The following is a 26,764-nucleotide window of genomic DNA, read 5'->3' as shown; positions in this document are numbered from 1 at the left end:
AAATAGCATGTTCAAAGTCATGGAGATGTAAAAGGAAAAAAATTTAAATTCAGTATCACCAGGGAACTCCCTGGTGGTCCAGCGGTTAGGACTCCATGCTTTCACTGTGGAGGGCTGGGTTCAATCCCTGGTCGGGGAACTAAGATCCTGCAAGCCGCACAGCGCAGACAAAAAAAAAAAGTTCATTATCACCAAAGGTGGCAGGTGACGAAGTCAGTGCTGACTATTCCAAGTGCAGGTGGGATTTTGTCTAAATGTTGATCAATTTTCTTTGTAATCTTTTAAAATCGCGTTTCATTTCCTGAGTGCTTTAGATTCATGCTGTTTCATGGTGGATTTTTAAAAAGACCTAATGTGACCCCGCCATTCATAGGAGGAAATAAAACACAAAGAGGCCTATAATGACATATCTCAAATTCCTACTGTTGACAGGCAGGGCTTGAACCCTAACCCACACCCAGGGTTTTCTCCATTGTCACCAGCAGAACTTCACCAGGTCTCATCACCCATTCTCAGCCTTTTAGAGTTAGAAGACTAGGGAAAAGAGTGGTGTGATTAATTCTGTAAAGATCAGAAAGTCCCCTGCATTAATGCAGTGCTTATCGTTTCCAAAGTACTTTCACGAGCACCATCTCCAGATGCTGTTACCATGTGTCTTCTCTGCCACACAGCTCACTTTTGTTGAGCAAGAACACTGTTGTTCTAGTTCCAACAGTTTCTCTCACACTGTTCTCTAATAAAAAGTCTGTGATGTTTCAACAATCCCAAGTCCCAACCAAAAGTGAGCACAACTAAATTGGAAACAGATACACTATGAATGCAGGAACACTATATTTATTAAGTCAATAATTCATTTTTAGCAATACAAGTACAGAATATATCACAATGCTGATTACAAACATACTTAGTATGGTTACAAATAATGGTGGGCACTACAAGTTTGTGATAAGGATGACATGAAAGGTCATTCTGACACAATGAAGAATTAACTGCCTTTAAAAAATCTATCAATGACCTTAGGTATTTCTATAGAAATTACTGTGGCACTATTAGTGGGGATTTTCATGTAAAGAATTGACAGTGATTTGCTTTTGTTTCATTAAGAGATTTTTGAGTCTATTAAACTAAAATCCCCTGTTGCTTAGTAAAGTATAAAAATAGTACTGACCTGGTAATATTTAATAAAACATAGCATTCATTCACATCATAAAAGTGGAACTAAATTGAAAAGTTTTAGTTACCATGGCAACATATCTTCCCATAAAAGAAATCTACAGAAATGAGTAATGTTACACAAATGGTACCTGCAAAGTTATTTAGTGATCCAACACTTGTGCACCACAAACCAAGTTTTCTAGATACCTATATATAGCATATATTTTTAATCTTAAATTTTACTTTTGAAAAAAAAATGTGCACTTCAAAAAACTCACTAAGGCCACTCATGCTATAGATGCCTAGGACTGTAATTAAAGAATAGCATTATTTTAAAAAATGCCAAAGCACACTCCTTCAGATCACCAACAGGGTAAAACCAGTTTTCTGCCTAAAACATTCCTGAGATCTGTGGACAATACAACTACTAGTGTTCAAGCTGGAGATTAATTCAAATGTCAGATAAAAAAAGGAATTTTCTAGCAAGAACTGAGGTCCTCCAAAGCCAAGAGGTGAAATATACATGTTAATTCTTAAAGCAAAAATAAAACTCTTAAAAACGTTTTTACTTATAAATAAGTATTTTTCCAGTAGTAACTTTGCCATCCAGAAAAAGAACAGTTTGGAAGCAGCAAGGCTACAAATTCAGGGGAAAAAAACCAACAAAACTGAGTAGCAGTTAATACAGGTATCCTCTGCTTTCTGAAAGTTCACTTTATGCTACTCTGCTTTTATGAAAGACCTACATTAGCACCTGTTTTTGCTAACCGAAAAAAATCCAAAAGGATCTTCACTCTTACGAAAAAAGGTGAAAAGCAAAATTAGCATGCAGCGCTTGTTTTGCAGACAGCTGTTATAGAGGCAGTGGCACCCTGAGCGAGAGTGGCACTGCCAAGCTCCTCCCCTAGAACTACTCTCAGTATCTCAGCTTCAAGCCACAACTGTGCGAGTTTCTGTGCATTATCTCAATTTATTTTGTGCATCCATTAGCAAGACATGTCCTAAGGTAACTGCCTCTCTGCTGTTCACCTGTTTTGGCTTAAAGAGGTTTCATGGGAACGCTCTACTTTTGGATAGCGGTGAAAGCCTCTACCTGCTACTCAGCAAACCATTCTTTCAATCTGTAAAGTATGGCCAAAAGCTTCAATCATGTTCTAGGCATGTGTTTACTGTTCAGCATTCTGTCTGCACTATAAGGCGCAGCCAGATGGCACTCTCATTATTTATGATTGCAGCCGCTGGACCTGGTTTTCACAATATTATGAACCCTTCTCTAACAGGCTAAGAAAAAGGTCTTTGTCAAATCTTTCATTTTCACAAGTGAAAGCACACCTGTGTGGGGATTACCCCAAAGCAATAATGAGTTCATTTTTTGCTGAACAGAGGCAAAATTTGATGATAATAAGGGTCTTAATGCTTCAGGCAAAGTCAGCTTTGGGGACCCATAAAAATTATGGTCTAAAAAACCCAACTGGCTCTCCTAAACTGAACGTAGGAGTGACCGACCACCTGTGTGGCTCACGAATGTTACGGGGCTCCCTGATGCACCCAACTTGAGTAGCACCAAACTTTAGCTAAAAGACTGGGTAAGAGAGAAAAAATGAAAGCCAGGAAAGGATGAGACCAAAGGCCCCTTATTTAATATTACTTTGCTGAACTTCCAGAAAAATCTTTTAAGTTGGTCTAGGATTTCTGACACACAACCCCACCATATATAAAAAGTTTGTTCAAGCAACTGGCTATTGTGAGGTAATTTTATTCTTTGCTTTGAGATTTTGTCTAACCCCAAAAATCATGATGATATTTACCTCCCTAACTTATCCTAAACATCCCTACTGAAAGGATAAATCACACACTTAAAAATTATTAGGGTATTATTCTTCATTAAAACCAGAAATAATAGCACATTAAGTTATATCACTAACAGAAACTGGCAATTTCTCTTCTCAACCTAGAGTGTCTGCATTAAGTCAAAGTATATGGATTTACAGAAAACTACATTAAAGCAGTGGCAATAAGGGGGAACTACCAATAATGACTTTTTTTTTTTTAAGAAAAACTGGCAGCTGTTTAATATTATCACCCTGTGATCCTAGGCTTCTAAATATCATGTTGCTTTATCACTGAGTGAGCTAAGCTGAGTTCAGACTGAATTAGAGAAGATGAGGCCTTAAGTCATTTGCTTGATTTTATCCTAGGAAATGCTATATGTGCACAAAACCAAAAATATAGATTAAAAAAAAAACTTCATATGAAAACATAAGTTTCAAAATATTTATTGAAAAACAATTTACCATGACATTCCTATACCACAAACATACCACAGGACTCTAAATAACCAACAAAAGTGTACAAAGCCTATCCTTAAAGTATCTTTGGAGGTATTAAATATATAGGCCCATGAGGATAGAGCTGAGTAACTTAAAAATGTTAGTCCTTGGTCACACAGACTATTTGGTAATTAATAAAGAGGTGCCTCTTGGCATTAGATTGTAATAAACTGGAAGGGGGAGGTGCAGGTGTGCCAATGTACTCTTTTCAAAATTAAAAATAATTCAATTTGAGGATTAAACCCAGGTTTCAAAATCACATAGCTATAATCTTAGGGTCTGGGCTTGCTTCATCTCTTTAGGTACCTCCCCTAGTCAATGCCCACTTGGGGACTTAAAAACACCGGCTCATAACTAACAAGACGGCAAATAACAGTTTTAAACAAGGTTGTATTTAGGAAGTCCAAAAAAGTGTTTAAAATCAAATTTATCTGGAATCTCCAATTACTTTTTCTGTAGTCAATGTGGTGGACAGTTTAGATTTTTTCCCCCTCCCACCCCAACATGCCTGTTAAAAGAAAACCAAAATTCAGCACACATCCACTCACCCACAGACCACTCCCAGCATTAGCCAGGAGCAACATCTCTAACAGCCAAGTCATGAACCCCTGAAAATAGGGGGGAAAAACCCTGATTCTTAACTATAGAGGCACCAAATAGGCCACTATAATAAGAACTGAGGTAACAGCAAAAGACCTTTTTTGTTTCTTGGATTGCTACATGTCACAACTTCTCAAATTTGAATATTACCTCAACATTAAATAACCTGACTGGCTTAAAAAAAAAATCAAAACCCAATAAACAGAAAGACAAGTTAGTGAAATAGATAAATCATTAGGGGAATCTTTCCACTTGACTCTTGAATTTCAAATAAAATGACCTAGTTGCACTATTATTTACCATAAACATGAAGGATTTCTAAGAAGACTTGCTGTTTTTCGGAATTCATTTTTCCATTAATCCCCATAAACCACACAGTAACCTATAATTCCCATCTGGACATGAGCTATTTCATGACTCTTAGCCAATATACTTGCTAACTGTGTTGCTTATTAGGGTAACATTTAAAATGAGGGAGATGGCTGCAGCAGATATTTATAGACTTGCTTATGGCATTGCCATCTGTGTACCTTGACTAAAATATGCCACTGAAATTGCCAAATTCCCCTAGTTTGGTGTCTATTACATGAATATAACTTTTGCATGATCACTTTTCATTATACATCTAAATGAAATCATTCTACTGATAAAAGTATAGGCAGGGGCTAAAATATAATCTAAAGCTTCTGGTCCAAATAACCCCTTTCTACATTAGGCTGGTCCTTTTCAGATCCTCCTGGTCCTGTTAGCAAACGCTATCAGAGCATCTTGCATTTTTGTACCCCAAAAAAACACAACAAAACCAAAACAACCAAAGAGTTAGAACTGCTGGTTTATCAGCTTTCCTGTTACTTACAGATCAACACTGGTCCAGTTCAGATGAATCTGACAGTCCTTCCCTTGTAACAGAGCTCTGGAGTGGTTGTATCCACTTCTCTGGGTAAGGTAGCCAAACCTAAGTCTGGATGTCCCTCTTCTATTAGTACTTGTGTTAACTTTTCTATACTGCATATAAAGATTTTCCCCATAAAATTTCTTTACAATACAGTATTGAATACCTCCTCAAGGAAGAATTATATGTTAAAAAGTTGTTAAAATCATCCTTACATAATAAGAATGCAACTCTTTTAAACTCTTAAATAGTTTTATTTAGGGGTTCTATTTTTCTTTCAGGCTTTCTGCAAAATGAATTATTTTTTAAAAAGAAATGTTGTTTGTTCTACTAGGTTGAAAATATGGGCCAGATTACTTACACATGCGGTACATGCTGAATATAACTGAATATATGCTTATTCCTATGGACACTCTGCAAGATAGGGATCACCCAAATAGGGTCAATGGACTGGACCAGTGTTTCAATGCAAATTCCAGCCCCGAAAAAACAACATGATTTTGATTTCACAGTATGAATTCCCTGGAATCTGGGAAAAGGTAAATTAGTTAACTGAGGTCCTCCCTCAGCAGCTCGGTCCCTCAACATTCTGAGAAATCAGGAAGGACTGCACCACTTCTTCAGTGGACTGGGGGCTGGTGTTGACATCTTCAAGAGCATCGGTCACTGAATACTGCCGATCTCGCAGCCGGTTCCAGTTAGACAGAACATTGTGATATTCAAACACTTTCTCGTAATTTCCAACGGAGTTGTAAAGTTTAATGAGACCTCGGTAATCATATTCTAGTCCACTGTAGCCTTCACCAAAAAGTTTCTTCCCTGAAAGTAAACATAAAAAGAAAGAAAACTCAAATAAATAATGAAATAACAAGTAGTTTCCACAACACAAGCTCAGTTCTTTAAAATAAGGTAGCTTCGTTTTATTCCCTTAAAAGGAATAGATTCAATTCTTTTATCAGCATTCACCAACATAGTCCTAACCATAATCTACCTCTAGGACTTAAAAGAGATCTAAAGAATGGCAGCACCTTCAACAGTAGAAAAATACATATGCACAAGGCTATTTATTACAGCATTGTTTATAAGTGCGAAATAGTAGAAACAAATGAAGATTTATTTCAATCTACTATGGAACATCCACTCAACTATGGAACATCCATTCAAGGCATACTATGCAGCTATAAACAGAGGAGGGAGCTCCCAGCTCTTTATGAACTGACATGGAGTCATTTATAGGGTATACTGTTGAGTTAAAAAAAAAGCGAAGTACAAAAAAGTACCAAGAGTTTGCCACCTTTTATGTATAAAAGGGAAAATAAAATATTTATGTATCTGAACATTTGTGCAAAAAGATACACAGAAAATATGGGACTTCCAGGATTGAGCAAGGTAATATATTATGGATAATGAGCAATCTCACATACATGAATATATGATTTATTGGCAAAGGTAGCACAGCAGAGGGGAAAGGACAGTCCTTTGAAAAAATGGTCCTGGTCAACTGTATATCCATACGGAGGAAAAAAAAGGCAGGGGGTGGGGGATTTGATTGCTACCTTACACCATAAACAAAAATCAATTTCAGGACTGTGGATCTAAATGTGAATGGTAAAATAAAGTTTCCAGAAGATAATCTTCCAAAAGAGTATCTCCATGACTTTGGGGTAGGAAAAGATTTCCTAAACAGAATACAAAAAGTGTTAACCATAAAAGAAAAGAGCAATATTTGATTACATTAATATCTAAGAACTTCTGGTCTTTGAAAGGCACCATTAAGAAGTAAGAAGTAGGGACTTTCCTGGTGGCGCAGTGGGTTAAGACTCCATGCTCCCAATGCAGGGGGCCCGGGTTTGATCCCTGGTTAGGGAACTATATCCCACATGCATGCTGCAACCAAGAGTTCGCACGTGGACTTCCCTGGTGGTGCTTTGGTTAAGAATCCGCCTGCCAATGTAGGGGACATGGGTTCAAGCCCTGGTCCGGGAAGATCCCACATGCCGCAGAGCAACTTAGCCCATGCACAACTACTGAGCCTGCGCTCTAGAGCCTGCGAGCCACAACTACTGAAGCCCACAAGCCACAACTGCTGAGCCTGCGTGCCACAACTCCCGAAGCTGGCATGCCTAGAGCCTGTGCTCCACAACAAGAGAAGCCACCCCAATGAGAAGCCCATGCACCGCAGCGAAGAGTAGCCCCCACTCGCCGCAACTAGAGAAAGCCTGCACGCAGCAACAAAGACCCAATGCAGCCAAAAATAAATAAATAAATAAAAATTTTTAAAAATTAAAAAAAGACAGGGTTCACACATCACAACTAAGGAGCCCGCCTGCTGCAACTAAGTCCCGGTACAACCAATCAAAAAAGAAAGAAAGGGAGGGAGGGAGGGAGGAAGGAAGGAAGAAGCAGTAGAGTGAGAGTTATCTGCAACACATTTAACCAACAGATACATCCAAAGTATATAAAGAACTTCTATAAACCAATAAGAAAATGACAGACAAGTCAATATAAAAATGGGGAAGAGTTTTAATAGGCACAACATTCAGATGATGACCACAGCATCTTATTTTGTAATAGGGCTGAACTGAAAACAATTCAAATGTTCCAAATATCCATTAACAGTAGAATGGATTAAATAATGATATACTAATCCAATACAATATTACACAGCACTGGAAATTAACAAGCAACAGTGATATGAACAACACAGATGTATCTCACAATTGATGTTCACCAAAAGAAACCAGGCATATAAAAATATACATTGTATGATTTCATTTATATCAAGTTAAAAAACAGGCAAACTGGGTCTATGTTAAAATCAGAAGAAGGGAGAGGATGGGCTGGGGGTAGTGTTTACACAAATATTTAAAAATAACTACTTTTGCCTTTACTTGACACCCTACTGTCATATTTCTTACTAGTGGCTTCAACATCAATAAATAATCTTTAGCAAAATGTTTCAGATGATTTCTGAGTGGTTTCTGGATATCCTTAGCAGCTCTAAACTCATTTAAGTCTTAATAGTAACACTTCCCTATACAACATATAAGACACGTTGATCTCTAATCAATTGACTAAGAAAATTTTAAAGTAACATACCAATTGCTATAGATCGCAGATAAAGTTTCTCAGCATTTTCATACTGATTCATGTCATAATTATATAAAGAAGCCAGATGTCCCACTGAAAGGGCTACTTCATAATCTTCTTGACCAAGAAGTTGCTCTTTAATCTGAATTGCTTTGATGTGCATTTCTTCCGCTTCCTGAAAAACAATTAAGGTGTATTAACTATTAGATTATACTTTTTCTTATGTCAACAATTCTTACCCCATGAGTAAGATTCTTCTAAATGCCAAAGACGTCTTATGGATGGCATAAGGTAATCTGATCAGAGAACACACTATATTCTTCCAAAAGTTGCCTACGGGAAGCCTTACTGGTTTGGGGAAGCTGTGCACATAAGCTGATGAAAGTAATAGTGTCGTATACCAAAATGACAAAAGAAAACCTGTCCTTGTAATAAAAAATTGTTAGAAGAAATTAACATCAAAATATTCTAAAATGAAAATTTCTTCTTTCAGTTAATACACTCTAAAATTTAACTGAACCTTATTAAGAAACTCTACACTATAGTATGTTATTTTACATAGAAGTACACTTTATTTTATTTTTTGGAGTTTTGACAATTTTTATTCCAACAAACCAAATTCAGGTTAATTGAGAAATGTGTAAACTGATTTTTAGATAAAAATGAATGCCTTAAGCAGCAACTCTCATCCCTTCCTTATTGTGACCCTGTAATGGACAATAAGAATCTATGACCCAAAATTCTAAAAGGGAACTAAATTCAGTAAATTTTTATCATCACTACAATTAATAACACTTGCAATATCTTATATTTCTTACATACCTATTACGTGGCAGGCATTCTGCTAAGTGCTGTACTTAAACTACTATCTAAGAGCTTATGTTTTAAGTCTAACTTAAACTACTAGCTAAGAGCTTATGTTTTAAGTCTAACTTAAACTACTAGCTAAGAGCTATGTTTTAAGTCTAACTATAATAACTGTTTTAGTCTTTATGGTTTGATATATTTATTTTTCTAGGGTCTGTATTTTTGAATTTTATTTATATTTTGACTGTCTTTTTCAAAAAAATTATTTATTTTTATTTATTTATGAATTCTGGCTGCGGTGGGCCTTTGTTGCTACGCGCGGGCTTTCTCTAGTTGAGGCGAGAGGGGGCTACTCTTCGTTGCAGTGTGCAGGCTTCTCACTGCAGTGGCTGCTCCTGTTGCGGAGCATGGGCTCTAGGCGCGCAGGCTTCAGTAGTTGTGGCTCACGGGCTTAGCTGCTCCGTGGCATGTGGGATTTTCCCAGACCAGGACTTGAACCCGCGTCCCCTGCATTGGCAGGTGGATTCTTAACCACTGCACCACCAGGGAAGCCCCTGTCGTTTTATACTAGCCATTTTCTCAATTCTTATGTGAAATAATATAGGAGTATAATAAATGTATACCTTATTATTTAAGATTACTAAAGAAGCATTATTTAAGATTTACTTATTATTTAAGATTATACTTTATTACCTAAGATTATTTAGAGAGAGAAAAATATAGTAAAATGTGCTTCTAACCTTAAATTTTCTCATTGACTGATAAAGTCTTCCAAGGTTTCCATAGTGTTTTGCAGTCTGTACATTAAATTCCCCAAAAGCTTTTTTAGCTAGCTGGAGTGAAGACAGGTGCAAATCATGAGCTTCTTGAAGCAACCTCTGTTCAGTTTCTTTATTATGACAGTCAATTGCAATCTCCTCTAAAATAAGTGCTGAATAAGAAGGCAATAAAATTAGTGCATTTCCAAACCATGTATCAAAGCTAATCAGAACATAAAATTTAAAACTAAATTTTACAGATGTTAGTTGTATATACTTTTATATGCTTATGGTTTAGAACCATAAACCATATCCCATGCCACAGAACTGGTAAAGATGAAAGTATTCCATTTTAATGAAAAAATACACTTTTGGTCATTCTATTTTGCACAGTATAATGAATTTCAAATTTAAGAAAAACAATGGTATACAACAAATTATTTTGTAGAATTACTCTCTATTTTACCAGACCTGTTATGCTTTGCTGATGTCAATTTGTTGTTTAAGCAAATACAAGGAAGACAAGAATAAAGAGGCAAATTTTTTAAAGTTGTGAAAAAGTTGTCAAGGAGTACCTAAGCACTGCTGAAAATTTTGAAACCACACTTTGTAAATTATATAACCTTTAACCAAATACAACTAAAAGAACTGGTTTCCTCCTAACTCACTTGACCACTCAAACCAGTCAAGAAGATAATTTAACTTCAAAGTCCCATTCAAGACCCTCAAATTCCATTTAAAGTCTTAAAAACACATATTCTTTTACCAGGCAATTTTATTTCTAGGAAAATTGTCCATGTGCACAAAAGTAAAAAGAGATTTAGTTCACTGTAGCATTTTTAAACAACAAAAGGTTAAAAAACAATTTAAAGGTCCAATAAGACAGGTGAGGTTAAGAACATTAGAAAAAAAGATATATACCTACATGTACTGAAATGGGAAAATGTTGATAATATATTAATTGAACAAAGCAGATTACAGAACTAAAAAAAATTATTCACTCATTTCAGCATTTGAAGAAAGAAAAGTTTAAAAGAATATTCACCAAAATGTTGATTCTGGATCGATGAGATTTCAGGTAACTTAATTTTTTCTCTTTTCTAACTTTTAATTTTTGACATTAATCGTGTATTACTTGCATGACTTTAAAAATGCAAACCTAGAGGGGAGGTAAAACCCAGTTCCAGAATTAAGGTAAAAGTTATCCAACATGCATGGAATTACCACATGGGTGACCCAATCATGTTGGCAAAATGAAAGCCTTGGTAGTGATTTGCAGAAGAGTTAATAAGAAAAGAAGAAAGTGGTATGTGGTAAGAGCCTTACAACATTAAGGGTAACCTGATATGAAACTGAGTTTCAGAAGCTTGCATGATAAAACTGAAGGTATGAGAAAAACCCATCTTCAGTTTCCTACCCTTGTCACTGCACAGTAATAATTTGTGATTCTTCCATCCTCTCCTCAAAAGAAAGGACTGACTGACTGAATGAATGAGTGAAAGGAAAGAGAGGAAGGAAGGTAGGAAAAGGTAAAGAAAGAGGCAAAAGAAATGTATTCTGGCCTATTAACAATGTTATATGAGAGATGTGAACAACCTTTCATTATGAACCACTGTAAATTCTTAGAGTTGTAGGCAAATACTTTAAATCAGTGAATTGGCTATTTTAGTAATATGCAGTCTAATCCTGAGGAACTAAACAAATACCCCTATTTTATACCATATACCATCGATTTTAAAGTTATCAGAGAGTAGACATCTATTATAATTGACAGCAAAAGAAATCTTAAAAAAAAAACATACATACGTGTGTGTGTGTGTGTATATATATATATATATATATATATATATATATATATATATGAGAGACTAGATTACAAAGGGTACCTTTCACCCTCTTTGAAGAAGCCAAAAGAAGATGATCTTCAGGTAGGATGTGGGTAATGATACCAATAGCTCTTTCTGCATGAAATCTGCAATACAGATAGATATACTCTGGCATTTCTTTTATGTTACAAATAATTTAAGCATTAAAAAAAATCACAATTTATAATACTGAATTTCTAAAACTATCTGTGGAAAAGGACCAGTTTTTTTTTTGTTTTAAAGTTCCAATCTTTTGTAGACTGAACTTTTAAACATCCAGTGGATTCCCATCTCCCTCAGAATCAACTGTGAAGTTGCTATCACAGCCTAAGGCTCAATATAATATGATCTTTCACTGGGCTACCTCTCTGACCTCATCTCCTATCATTCTCAGAAACAATCCCCTCTTTTCCTTCCAGGCACACAGGAACTGCAGTTTTCTGAACATGTAAAGCACGTGCTCACCTATGACTCTTGCGCTCGCTTTACTGTCTCTCTGTAATGGCTGTCCCCTAAATATCCACATGGCTTACCCACACTGAAGTTTTTCCAGACCAGCCTATACAAAAGACCCTAAAAAATCTACCATCACGCTTTAAACTCTTAGCTTACTTTATTCTCCTTCATAGCATGTATTCTCACCTGACATGTTTGGTTATTTGTTCATGGCCCATCTCCTCAAACAGAAAGCAAGCTGTTTGTCTATTTTATCTGCCAGATAATCTCAAACAACTCCACGCCTTCTATTCCCAGCTTCCAGGTAATCATTAGTTTTCTCAGATCTGTCTTCCAGTTCACTGTCTCTTTAGTTGTGTCTAATCTGCTGTTTAACTTGTCTACTGAGTTTTAATGTCAATGACTATTTTCCAATTCCAGCTATTATAATGGTTTTTGTAATAAAAGTGCTTATTAAGACAATTCATACCAACACAATTCACCCATTTAAAGTGTACAATTGAAGGTTTTTAGTATATTACAGAGTTATGTACCCATCACGATTAATTTCAGAATATTTTCATCACCTCAGAAAGAAACCTTGTGCCCTTTAGGAGTCATTTCGTTTTCCTCCAACTCCACCAGCCCTAGGCAACCACCAACTTACTTTCTGTTTCTACTTGTTTGCCTGTATCTAGAGAGTTCATATAAATGAAATTATACAATATGTGGTCCTTTGTAACTGGCTGCTTTCACTTAGCACAATGTTTTAAAGGTTCATTCATGCTGTAGGATGTATCAGTTGTTTTATTTTTTTAATTCAAGTATAGTTGATTTACAATGTTGTGTTAGTTTCAGGTGTATGGCCAAGTGATTCGGTTATACATACATAAATATTTTTTTTTCAGATTCCTTTTCCCTTATAGGTTATTACAAAATACTGAGTATAGTTCCCTCAGTTGTTTTATTTTTAAATCTGCCTTTTTTCCTTCATTTTCCCTCCAAAATATTACTGATTTCTTCTTTTATATCAGCGCCAGCACATTTTTTTCTGTAAAGGGCCATATAGTAAATATCTCAGATTATGCGGCTACACTCTGTCCCAACTACTCAACTCTGCTGTTACAGCATAAAAGCAACCATAGACAATACATGAGTGCATGAGCACTGCTATGTTCCAATAAACCTTTATTTTGCCTTCAGGCCATAGTTTGCCAACCCGTTTTATATCTTTAAACATTTAAGAAACCTTACTTTATAGTATCAGCCATAAAGTTCTGTTAACTGATATTTTTAGTGTTCTAATCTTGATCATTATGTCTGCTGACTCACCCATGGGGGAAATGTTCCCTTATTTAAATATTTTTTATGATGAGTTCATCTCAGGTACAGCTAGATCTATGGGAAGTCTGTATGGCTTGGACGGAAGGTTAATTATTTCCAAGAGTTTTGCATTTTCTCCTGAAAAGCATCCCAGGAGAACTAGCAGTCCCAACGTGCTTCTTAATGTTTTCCTCAGTTTGGGGGTTCCTGCATGCATGATGCCCAAACACAACGTAGACATCTATAAATTATAAATTCCCCTGTGAGGCTCCTTTTTTTTCCAACTGAGGGCCCAACTTAAGTTGGACAAATTTCCATGTCACCTCTCTTGCCAGTGGGCAGTTTTTTCCCCTAGTCTACTCTTTCTCCGAGGGTGTAGCCTTGATCTTGGCTTCATGTGAGGGTTTCACTTCTAAGCCACAGCTTCCTATGGGCTAAATGCCTTGTCTCTTAAACCCAGGATTGCTGTTCAACCAAGGTTACAGAAACTTCTAAGCCTTCCAAGCCTTTCCACCCCAGAACACTCATACTGTAGTTCATGCCTACCCTTTTTGGATTTTAGTCCATTACTGGCCCTTGGGGATTTCTTCTCTATCTTACAAGCTCAGTTATGCATTTAAAAAGATGATTGTTACATTATTCAGTATTTCTGCATGTTATGAGCAAGTTTTTAGGTTAAGTCTGTCATTTAACCAGACACTACTGTATTAGTCAAAGAAAAATTACTGAAGGAGACACTTAAAAAATAAGTCACATTCTATATGGAGATCTATGTCTCAACATTAAACCACATAAGATCTAAACAAATGGCTTATAAATTGATATGATTTTAAATGACTTCAAGAACATTTTAGGTATCTTGTTCAAGTTCCAGGAGATCAAATTTAATCCATAAGATACACTGAAAAGTATTGCACTAGGAAAAAACAAAACAAAATATAGCAACAGTATTTAATCCCTCACTGAAAAGGAAAGTGGAACTTACAGTGCATTGTCAAATTTCCCAGAGCTATACTGGTGAACATAAGAAGAATAAGCCAAGTCTTCATGAGCTGTTGCTACATGGATATTTTTGCCACCAAACACTGACTGCCGAATGTCAAGGGCTGCCTGAAAGAGTCATGAGAATAACTGGTAATACTGTGAATCCTTAAAAGACACTACCCAGTTAAATTAAGCATCCTAGTAATTTAAATATAGATTCTATATACTCAATCCCATCAGTTTTGAAAAAAGTCCTACTGTATTTAAATCACAACAGAACATAAAATTCACCTACAGCCTGATTTTCTAAAGAGTAAGTTTGACTTAAAAGGCAATGGCTTAATAATAAAATCATTCACATGTCTTAGGAATTACATTAGTGTTTTTCTCTATGTCCTCTTCGGAAGTAAACTATAAAATCAAGGATACCTTGTCCAGAGTGATGGCATAACACATCATTTTCCTGAGACGGACTGAGATAAGGCCTAAAATAATTGCTATCAAGCCTCCTTGCTACTACAAAGGCAGCTATAATGATTTGAGATAAATCAACAACAAAGACAAGCCATCATCTCGGTAAATGAAAAATGGAAAACTACTCTTAAATACTGACCCACAACCCCCGAACTTTTTTCCTGGATGATACTCTTTAATTCCTAAAACATTAAGTTTTAAGCCTTCTAGGTACTATTTAGTAAAATAATGGAGTACCATATATGAGGAAGGGCTCAGAAAGAGTTATTTTTAGACAGTGGTTTATACATCACAAATTACAGGTCAGCAAGTCAATTTAGGTTGAAAGAAAAAAAGTGTAACTATTAACATACCTGATAAATTGCAACAGACTGACAGATATTATCTACATTGAGTAAGTAGAACCCATAATCTAGCAGTGTATCAGAATACTTTGGGTGTTTGGATCCAAAATGATCCCTATAAAAAGATACAAAACTATTAGGATATAAAGTAGAAAGAAACAATTTGAAATGGTATTTTTAATAACAATCACCTACCGTGCCAAATACACTGCATGCTTAATTAACTGTTCTGCCTTCTTAAATTCACGTTTTACAACACAAGCCTAAAGATAAAGTGAAAATTTGTTAAATAACTCTGAAACAATTAATTAGTGTGTTGAAACAAGTATAGCTTATACTGATATAGTCAAACTATAATGGTTGAAAAAAGCATCTTCAAACATAAATAGAATGGTTCTATTTGTAATTTCTTTCCTTCCAAGTATTTGAAAATTCCATTATAAACAGATCTGTACATACCCTGGGAAATTACAAAACTTAAAATTTTGATAGTCATGCCCAGAACAAACCTGTTACAACAAAGTTACCTTAAAAAGCTGGTATATTCCCATCCTTACATATTATTAAAACAGAGGTGGGGAGGGTTCACCGTATTATTTTCTAAGGTACTTATTTATATCCCCGTTCTACAGTGGCTTACAACTATTTTGTAGTTTTCCATCTAATAACTTTTAAATGCACAGAATTCCAAGTATTCCTATTACTTCTTAAAATATTTTGATTCATGAGACAGCCAGTAGTCTTTAACTGTAAATATTATTTGCATACAGAAATGTAAATCTTGCATATATATTAAGCTGTCTTTATATTAAATGTATATTCAATGTTTTAAATTAATTAAAAACATATTAATGTCTCTTCTAGCTCTAATAATTACCTGAATATTTATGCTGTTTACTTGCTCTAAAATGACTTATTTCATAAATTTCGCAGAAATCTTAAACTCTTCTAAATCTATAATTTTAGAATAATTCTTCTAATTGAAATTTCCATAAGTAAAACCAACCAAAATGGAATATTCAAAACTGAAAAACCTCTGAAAAGTACATCAGTGCTTCAAAGCCTCAGTGTACCAAAGCAGCAATTTTTAAATATTACTAAATGGCTTCAAAGACTTAATGCATTTTTTTTTTACAGAGTAAGAAGAAACTAGAGTAAAAATCAAATAAGTATTGCCTACCAAGTCAAGAAAAAAAAGCTATCACACTGTGACACTGCCAATACTGTGACTAAAAGATTTAATACCAGGCTATTTTTTAGGAGAAAAGTGACGAAAGCCTATACAACCATGACAAAAGGAATTCAGGTTGCTGTAAAGGTTTAAGAAAGAAGCCAGACTTCTAAAACTGAGCAGAGAAACTTAGAAAATAGACTTTGTTATCCATGAGTATGCAATACCTGATTTGTTAAATAGTAGGTTAATTTACACAAATTTAAAGCTTACTAAATCCTATAATCCATTTAATAATTTCAACATTATATTCACCTTAGAAGCTTGTCTTAAAACATCCACCACGACTTTGACTGGTAAACCTGTTGTGATTTCTTTCATTGCCTCAATGCACCATTTGTATGCCTAAAAAATATTTACAGAAGAGCAAAACCTGTGATATATCAAATTGACAATATTTAATGAAGTGACTATGAATTTTTCCTGTAAGCTTACAAGTACTTGAATAAGAACACATATAAAATATTTACACTTAAAATTTTCTCTCAGAGGCTGAGTCTTCTTGAAAGTGTAAGTTTGTTACATTTTTCTTTGGATATGTGACACATATTCAGGAAATCAGAGGCATGTTCTGCATGTTCTTTGTGGCCCAGAAGACTTTGCACATACTGTTCCCTCTGCCTTAAAATACATTCCCCTCCGCCCTCCGACCCCTTAAACCACCTAAGTTGTCCTTCAGGTTTCAGCCCTAGACTAGGTTTCCTGTACTTTCCTTCCCCTACTGTAACACTTGTTATTTTGTATCTTAATTGCTTGTTTAGTTGAGTGCTTACTTTGTGCCAATTATTGTTCTAAGCACTTAATGTGCACTAACACACACATTTAATTGACACAACACCCCTTTGAGATATGTACTATTATTATAGGAAAACGAGGTGCAGAGAGGGTAAGTACTAGGCAATGTGCTGGCACATAGGTATCTCCTGGGGAGCACAACAGAAAACGTCCTTCGTCTCCTAGTGCTTAGTGGGGGAAAAAAGCAAAATAAATTACTTTATAGATAGTAAGAACTGCTTCAAAGAAACAAAATAATATTATGAAGGGATCACAAAAAATGTGGGGAAAACAAATTGAAAATATTACAAAGTAAACATTTGTTTTCCTCTGTAAGCTTCCATCTCTTCCATTCCACCTAAAAGATGTAGCTATTCAGAAGCAATTTTGATACAAAAAGGAAATATATGAGATTTAGGCCAAAAAACCTGATTTGTTTGTAAGATACTAAATAAGCTGATTTTGTTCCAGAATAAGAAGGTAAAATCTATGGTAAGTTGTAAGTAATACTGCTTTTAAAATATTTACTGCCCCTCCTCGGGGAAAGATAAAGTTCCCTTCCACATTAAAGACGAGAATGGTTATGTGAGTTCCTTTAGCCAAAATATGAATTAAAATATAAGCAGAGTTGAAACATGGCATTTCTGGGAGAAAGCTCTAAGAACCAGTAATCCCTTCCCCATAATGCTTCTGCCTTTGCTCAAGGCTGGTAATGTTCTAGATACAGGCTGTTCCACAACGCAGGGTTTTGATCAAAGTATAGAGGGGATGTTAAGCAGAGCCACAGAGATCCCAAGATGGGATGTAGCATGAGCAAGAAATAAACTTCTTTATTCCAAGTCAGTGCTGTTTAGAGGTTGATACTACCTTAGCATAACCTAGCCTACATGGACTAATAACAGAATATGGTGATAATTCATCAAACTATTGATATATCCTCAAGATTTGTGTACTTTTCTGTAGATACAACGACAAATTTATAAACTATCGAGATTATCCAAGAAACATCTATAGACTTAAATATTCCTCATGAATGTGCGAGTTGCAAAGATCATGAATAGGACACAGTACGACACCCCAATTCAAATGTTCAGAAAGAAAATAACCGTCAATTAAATAGTAACTGCCTAGTAAAGAAAGTGGAAACTGGTGGGACTTCCTTGGTGGTCCAGTGGGTAAGACTCTGCCCTCCCAATGCAGGAGCCCTGGGTTCGATCCCTGGATGGGGAACTAGATCCCACATGAGGCAACTATGAGCCCGCATGCCGCAACTAAACACGCTGCAGCAAGGATCCTGAGTGCCGCAATGAAGACCCAGTGCAGCCAAAATAAGTAAATAAATAAAAATAAATATTAAAAAAAGAAAGAAAGAAAGTGGAAACTGGTGAATAAAAGGTACTTTTCTTCCACTGAATACATCAGTGAGTCTGGACATATTAAGGTGGGTCTGGAGCTGAGTACATGAGTAAAAAATGGCAAGACATGACTCACTTTATAGAAAAGAAGGATGCAGGGCAGTATGAAAAACGAGGATGAAAAGAAACAATGAAAGAGGAAACAGAGATGGCCAAGATGAGGAGGACATATGCAGAGAGATAAAAAGATGGTGGGGCACCTGAAGAATTTTTTTTTCTTTTGGGTGTACCATGCGGCTTGCGGGATCTTAGCTCCTCAATCAGGGACTGAACCCGGGACCCCGGCAATGAAAGCACTGAGTCCTAACCACGGGACCGCCAGGCAATTCCCAGAAGAACTTTTAAGGTAGGTATTTCTAATACTTGAACTGTTGCTGTTTACTTCATTCTCATTTCTAGTAAAGGCTATCCACACAAAGGCCCTCTGTGAATGGGGTTCTTTGTTTTTGGTGTGTGGAAATCATAGAAAGGGGCCAAATTCTATATCTGGGTCAATAAGCTATGGAATAGTCTGCATAAAAGGGGCGGCAAAATAATCCATCGACAGAACGAGTTCAGCAGACACAGCAACTCAGCATCAAAAATAACCGAAGAACTTACATAAACCTCCTGAGAAAACTGAGGCATGCTGATAAGGATTTTAGATTTTAACACATACACTTAATGACTTAAAAAAATTTCCCCCCAACTTTATTGACGTATAACTGACAAATAAAAATTGTATATATTTAAGGTGTTCATGATGACTTGATATACATATACACTGTGAAATGATTATCACAATCTAATTAACACATCCATCACCTCACCCTGTTACCTTTTTTGTGTGTGATGAGCACACTTAAGATCTACTCTTAGCAAATTTCAAATACACAATACAGTATTAACTATAGTCACCACACTGTACGTTAGATCCTCAGAACTTACTCATCTTATAATGAATTGTTAAGCTTTCAAAAATAGTTAATGTAAACAATGAGGCATGCCTATTAGAATGGCAAAAATCTAAAACACTGACAACACCAAATGCTAGCAAGGATATGGAGCAACAGGAGCTCTCATTCACCGCTGGTGGGATGTGCACTGGTACAGACAGTTTGGCAGCTCCTTAAAAAACTTATACTCTCACCATACGATTCAACAAATGCATTCCCTGATGATACCTCTTAGATATTAAAAGCAGGATGATCCTAGCACTGGGATTGTAAACATCACTTCACAATTATTCTAGAATTCTCCAGTTTCACTTCTAATGGTGACTTTCTTTTAAATATGGAACATACACGTATTTAATTACAGGGTAAAAATTGAGATAGGGATAATTTTAAAATATGAAAGCTAAATGACAGCTATCTGACAGCATAAAGTAATTATGATATTCTTCCATAAATAAAGGAGTTAAGCTTACACAGCTCACTTCTCAACTATGTATTCATTAGCTCCAAAGCCTTAATTTAACAGTATAAAGCCAAGAATGAGGCTATCTTTCTCATAATGAAGAGACAGAAGCAAAATAATGCAATAAAGTATAAATAAAATCTAGGTTCCCACTGAAATGAATGCCTTCAAGTTATGAGAATTCACCCAGAGCTACACATCCAATAAAAAAGCACCTATTAAAGGTTCATTTAATAGAGCATGCCCTCAAAATAATTTATGCAGAGATACATTTGGTCAAATTAAAAACAAAAACAGGCTCTAAACTGTATATGTATGTTTAAAATCCATCTCACAGAATAATCCTTTTGCCTAATTTAAAATATTCCATTACAAATGTATATTGCTTTAAGTAAACCTAATATGTCAAAATGAGATCTATTAAAACAAATATGACATTATACGATTTATCTTTTGTTTTATAGATACTTACTGGTCACAGTGAAACGTTCTTCAAAATACTCACCTCATCATAGTGACTTTTTGCAAATAGGAGTGCACACAGTTCTCCATAGAGTGCAGCTCTGTTTGCTTGCTGGCCATGTTTTGAGAGTTTATCCATGTATGTCTGAGCTAACTTAAATGTTTCTTCACCCAAATGATATTTGCAGTTTCCATTTCGCACATGAAGCAATCTGCAGAAGCACAAATAACATTACTCTATTTCTGATAGCTATTTCCAGCATGGGAGAACTGATAACCTCTTACTGATCACTATGTAGCACCCAAATGAGTTAAGGTCGCGAGACAGAAGAAATGAGGCAGCACTGGAAAACAACCATCCAGCTGAAGCTGGGACCAACTAATGCACAGAAAAAAGTATATGCTCGTTCCAGAAAGCTACCTATGGTTATCTCATCCAACTTTGATTCCTTATCTTCTCTAAATATTTTGTGTATTTGTGACTTACCATGTGCTACATTTATCACTTAATTCTTTTTGTTCCAAATCCCAAAGTAATGCAGTTTCATTATAAAAAATTTGGAAAACAATGAAGACAATAAAAATCAACATGAAATTCTATTACCTACCATTACTTTCCATTCTTTTTTTTAGTATATTCGTGCAACCCTTGATCAGTTACCACTCATTTTATGTTGCTTCATAAAAGTTGTTTTTACTTATCTTTCCAGTAAGATAAGTTCACTGAAAATAGTGGTACTGCCAGTTCTTTCTTTTATAACCTTTATCCTCTATGGTGGAAAAATACAGAATTCTTTACACAAAGTATCTGTAAAACCATGCTATCTAGTTGTTGTTGGTTTTTAAAAAATATTTATTTATTTAGGCTGCACTGGGTCTTAGTTGTGGCACGTGGGATCTTTAGTTGCAGCATGCGGACTCTTAGTTGCGTCACGTGAACTCATAGTTACAGCATGCATGTGGGATCTAGTTCCCCAACCAGGGATCGAACCCGGACACACCGAACTGGAAGTGCAGAATGTTACCCACTGGACCACCAGGGAAGTCCCAAAACCATGCTACCTAGTGATATGTAAGAGTAGTAAAATGCTTTAGGTCAGAATGAGGTCAAGATAGCAACAGACTATACATCTGTACAGACCATACAAGACAGGAGAACAGAGTGAGGACTGGACATATATTTATGTATCTATTATAATGTTGGCTAAAACATTATGTCCATATATCATGCTAAACATTATGTCCATGTATCATGACAATTTTCTGAAAATGCTCAGCCCTGAGATGGAACAAAATATAAACGTAATTTAAAAGAAAACCAAGTATTAAAAAAAGAAAACCAAGTATGAAGAGGTTAGGAAGCATTCTTCAGGAGTATTAAATAAAACCCAGATACTTAAAATCTAATTTTTATATCTATTCCAAAAATATTAACAGATCAATGACCCAAGATGAGAAACACTCTTAACAATCTTCTGATGTCTCTCATTCCATTGTACAGTGAGAAAAAAGAGAGTACTTTTAATTTACTTTTTTAAAAATTGAAGTCCAGCTGATTTACAATGTTGTGTTAATTACTGCTATACAGCAAAGTGACTCTGTTATACATATATACATATATATACACATTCTTTTTCATATTCTTTTCCATTATGGTTTAATCACAGGATACTGAATATAGTTCCCTGTGCTATACAGTAAGACCTGTTGTTTATCCATTCTATATATACCAGTTTGCATCTGCTAATCACAAACTCCCAATCCATCCCTCTCCCGCTCCCCTCCCCCCTTGGCAGCCACCAGTCTATTCTAAAAGAGAGTAATTTTAAATTATCAGTACTATTCAATAAGGTAGCAAATATTACACAATGCCACTGTGTATCCTCCCAACACTCACAATACAGTTACCTGCTTTTAGAAAAGACTAAAGCCTTCAAATAAAATAATACAGTATTGAAGTTAATAAAAAGTTCTGGGGACTTCCCTGGTGGCCCAGTGATTAAGAATCAGACTTCCAATGCAGGGGACGTGGGCTCGATCCCTGGTCGGGGAACTAAGACCCCACATGCCGCAGGGTAACTAAGCCCGCATGCCACAACTACTGAGCCTGAGCACTCTAGAGCCCGAGTACCACAACCAGAGAGCCCGCACACCACAACTACTGAGCCCACACGCCACAACCAGAGAAGCCCGCATACCGCAATGAAGAAGAATCTGCACACCACAACGAAGACCCAGTGTGGCCAAAAAAAATCTGAATGGAGTATCTTTCATATTACAAAATTTCAACTTAAAGAAGAAATAAATATAATTATCAGGCAACTCTAGAATGGTGAGTTGATTAGATTTATATGTTAAAGCAGAAATATAAAAGTAGAAAAAATATGTTTTGTATACAGGCAACTTTTCATGCTAAAGTAAGTATACTCATACAGAATAAAGAGACAATATCACTTGACAGTCAAATTGCTGATCTAATGACCAAGCAGTCTGCAATGATCCCTGTCACTATGAAAAAAAAGTGAAATCTAGTAAAATATTATAGTAAAAAGAAATATATACTTCAGATGATAAAGTTTTCAGAGACTCTCATAGTCAAGTATTGACTGAACACCTATATGTGCCAGTCATTTCTATTTCTCTAGGTGCAAGGGATCTAGTGGTAAACAGGAGAGAAAGAATTCATGACCATAAGAAGCTTCATTCTAATAACGGAGGCACTATATAATGGGGGAAAGACAGCCTCTTCAATAAATGGTGTTGAGAAAACTGGACAGCTACATGCAAAAGAATCAAACTGGACTACTTGCTTATACCATAAAAAATAAATTCAAAATGGATTAAAGGCTTAAGTGTTAAGTCTTGAAACCACAAAACTTCTAGAAGAAAACATAGGTAGTAAGCTCTCTGACATCAGTCTTTGTAATTTTTTTTTTTTGGATATATCTCCTCAGGCAAGGGAAACAAAATCAAAAGTAAACAAATGGGACCACATCAAACTACAAAGCTTTTGCACAGCAAGGAAAACTATCAAAAACCCAAAAAGGCCACCTACTGAATGGGAGAGGATACTTGCAAACAATACATCTGGTAAGGGGTTAATATTCAAAATATACAAAGAACCCATAAAACTCAACATCAACAAAACAAACAACCCAATTAAAAAATGGGCGAAGATCCTAGGTATTTACCCAAAGAAAACACAAACACTAATTAGAAAAGATATACGCACCCCTATGCTCATTGCAGCATTATTTACAACAGCCAAAATATGGAAGCTACCTAAGTGCCCATCAACAGATAATGGATAAAGAAGATGTGATATATATACATGATGGAATATTAGCCATAAAAAAGAATGAAACCTTGCCATCTATAACAACATGGATGGAACCAGAGGGTATTATGCCAAGTGAAATAAGTCAGACAGAGAAAGACAAATACTGTATGACTTCACTTATAGGTGGAATCTAAAAAACAAAACAAATGAACATAACAAAACAGAAACAGAGTTACAGACAAAGAGAATGAACAGGTGGTTACCAGAGGGGAAGGGGGTAGGGAAAGAAATAGGTGAGGGAGATTAAGAGGTGCAAACTTCCAGCTGCAAAATAAATGAGTCACAGGTATGAAATGTGCAGTACGGGGAATACAGTCAATAACTGTAATATCTTTGTATGGTGACACATTGTAACTAGACTTATCTGGTGATCATTTGAGTTGTACAGAAATATCGAATCACTATGTTGTGTAACAGGAACTAACATAGTGTTGTAGGTCAATTATACATCAAAAACAAACTCACTGAAAAAGAGATTTGTGATTAACAAAGGTAAGAGGTGGGGGGAGGGGGAATCGGATGAAGGCAGACAAAAAGTACAAACTTCCAGTTATAAGATAAATAAGTACTAGGGATATAATTTATAACATGATAAATTAACACTACTGTATGTTATATATGAAAGTTGTTAAGAGTAACTCTTAAGAATTTTCCTCACAAGGAAAAAATTTTTTTCTATTTCTTTAATTTTGTATCTGTATGAGATGATAGATGCTCACTACACTTGTGATAATCATTTCTCAATGTATCTAAGTCAAATCATTTTGTTGTACACCTTAAACTTACACAGTGCTATATGTCAATTATATCTCAATAAAGCTGAAAGAAAAAAAAGCTTCATTCTAGTGGGGAAAAGTGTATTAGGCAGACACACACCAGTTAAGTAAGACAAAGATAAATGCTACGAAGATGATAAAAACGGGGTGATATGATCAAAGCCTTCTTAAAGGAAGGGCTTAGGGTAGATAGGGAAGAATTCTCTTGCAGAGGTAACATTTGAGTTGACACTTAATGATGAAGAGGCAATCATGGGGGAAGCATGTTCCAAAAAGAAGGAATAATGAGTGCAAAGGCCCTGAGAAAGGGAAAAAAGTTCTGGCATAATCAAAGAACAGTAAGAAGGCCAATGTGTCTGGAATATTTTGAATAACAGATTATATAAAGAGAGATGAGAAAGTAGAGAAAAGAAAGATTTTTATAGGGTCTTACTGGCCATGGTAAGTCATTTTGGTTGCAAAAGTGAGATTACTTGATTTATGCTGTAGAACAACGCTATCTAATAGAACTTCCTGAAATGTTCTATACCTGCTCTGCTCAATTTGGTAGCCACAAGCGGCTACTGAGTATCTGAAATCTGCCTAGTGTGACTGAGGACTAACTTTAAATTTTTAACGTTAATTAATTTTTTTTTAATTTTTAAAATTTATTTATTTATTTATTTTTGGTTGCATTGTGTCTTCGTTGCTGTGTGCGGGCTTTCTTTAATTGTGGCAAGCGGGGTCTACTCTTTGTTGCGGTGCACGGGCTTCTCATTGCAGTGGCTTCTCTTGTTGTGGAGCACGGGCTCTAGGTGCGTGGGCTTCAGTAACTGTGGCACATGGGCTCAGTAGTTGTGGCACATGGGCTTAGTTTCTCCGTGGCATGTGGGATCTTCCCGGACCAGGGCTCGAACCGGTGTCCCCTGCATTGGCAGCATATTGTTAACCACTGTGCCACCAGGGAAGTCCCATAATGTTAATTTAAATAGTCACATATGGTTAATGGCTACCATACTGAACAGTGCAACTCTACAAAGATTGCTCTGGTTGCAGTGTGGAGAATGGATTATAGTAAAGCCAAGAGCGGAAGCAAGGCAACCAGGACAGAAGATATTACAACAGCCCAGAAAAAAAACCCTTGAGAAAAAAAGGATTGGTATAAGAAATACAGATTTGATAGTTATCCAAATGGCTGAATGAGAAAAAAGTTAAATTTAGAGAATGAAAAGAACAGTGCTCACCAATCATTTCTACAATACTAAGAACTGCATTTCCAGCAAACTTCGCTATAGGTATTCTGCCTAAAAATTAGTTTCTGGAAATTATTTAGTATTTGGTGGGAGTAGCAGACTACATACTTTATGCCAGAAAAGCACAGCTTGATATTTTCTCCAGTCTCCACTGATGATCTATTGAAACAAAAGGGCAAATTCAACATTTGGAGACTCTTCAGGGTCTGTGTGTCCATCTGTGCTGACAATGAGCAGGATGCAGGATCCAAAAAACTTTTGGTCCAACTGAGGATCTAATTTTGCCTCAACGTTCAGCCTAATAAAAAGGCAGGTTCTCAAGGCTCTCCAAATGTGGCACTACCATGTAAGCACAGTATTTTATTTTAATAGTTTTTAAAGATAGATTTTATTTTCTAGAGCAGTTTTAGAGTCACAGCAAAACTGAGAAGATACAGAGATTTCCCATATGCCTCTAGCCCCATAGTATTTTATCTTTATGACAACATAAAATCATAGCTACTTGATCAATACCTATTATCAAAAGCAATTACTATGGGACCTCCCTGGTGGTGCAGTGGTTAAGAATCCACCTGCCAATGCAGGGAACATGGGTTTGATCCCTGGTCCGGGAAGATCCCACATGCCGTGGAGCAACTAAGCCCATGTGCCAAAGCTACTGAGCCTGCGATCTAGAGTCCATGAGCTACAACTATTGAAGCCCGTCGCCTAGAGCCCATGCTCCGCAACAAAAGCCACCTGAATGAGATGCCTGCGCACTGCAACAAAGAGTAGCCCATGCTCGCCACAACTAGAGAAAGCCCGTGCGCAGGAACAAAGACCCAATGCAGCCAAAAATAAATAAATAAGTAAATTTAAAAAATAAATTTAAAGAAGCAATTACTATTTAATTAGTTAAGTTATTCATTGTTTGAAGTGGAAAATATACAAATCTAGAGGTCACTAGTTTATAAATATATTTACTATAAGATTGAGCAAGATGACTAGTTAGATCCTCATTAGATAGACATGACAAAAATAAAATCTTAAAAGTAAACCCAAAGGAAAAAATTTCTCTCCTGCTTATGCAAGCATATTTT

General features: G+C 35.9%; 1 protein-coding gene across 2 annotated transcripts in view; it reads right to left on the bottom strand.

Moving 5' to 3' along the window:
* Positions 1-818: 818 nt before the first annotated feature.
* APPBP2 (amyloid beta precursor protein binding protein 2) overlaps positions 819-26,764 on the bottom strand; it is a 68,691-nt gene continuing 42,745 nt past the window's right edge. For both annotated transcript variants that reach the window (XM_060133902.1, XM_060133903.1), the window contains 9 exons: positions 20,381-20,549; positions 16,544-16,633; positions 15,253-15,320; positions 15,067-15,172; positions 14,241-14,365; positions 11,519-11,604; positions 9,615-9,805; positions 8,077-8,242; positions 819-5,796 (listed from right to left, as the gene is read on the bottom strand). In XM_060133902.1, coding sequence (XP_059989885.1) covers positions 5,543-5,796; positions 8,077-8,242; positions 9,615-9,805; positions 11,519-11,604; positions 14,241-14,365; positions 15,067-15,172; positions 15,253-15,320; positions 16,544-16,633; positions 20,381-20,549 — 1,255 coding nt within the window. In that variant the 3' untranslated portion in view covers positions 819-5,542. The remainder of the gene's footprint in view (positions 5,797-8,076; positions 8,243-9,614; positions 9,806-11,518; positions 11,605-14,240; positions 14,366-15,066; positions 15,173-15,252; positions 15,321-16,543; positions 16,634-20,380; positions 20,550-26,764) is intronic.

The sequence above is a fragment of the Lagenorhynchus albirostris genome, chromosome 20 (assembly GCF_949774975.1).
Source record: "Lagenorhynchus albirostris chromosome 20, mLagAlb1.1, whole genome shotgun sequence".
Taxonomy (NCBI): Eukaryota; Metazoa; Chordata; class Mammalia; order Artiodactyla; family Delphinidae; genus Lagenorhynchus; species Lagenorhynchus albirostris.
This window is presented reverse-complemented; position numbering and strand designations above follow the sequence as displayed.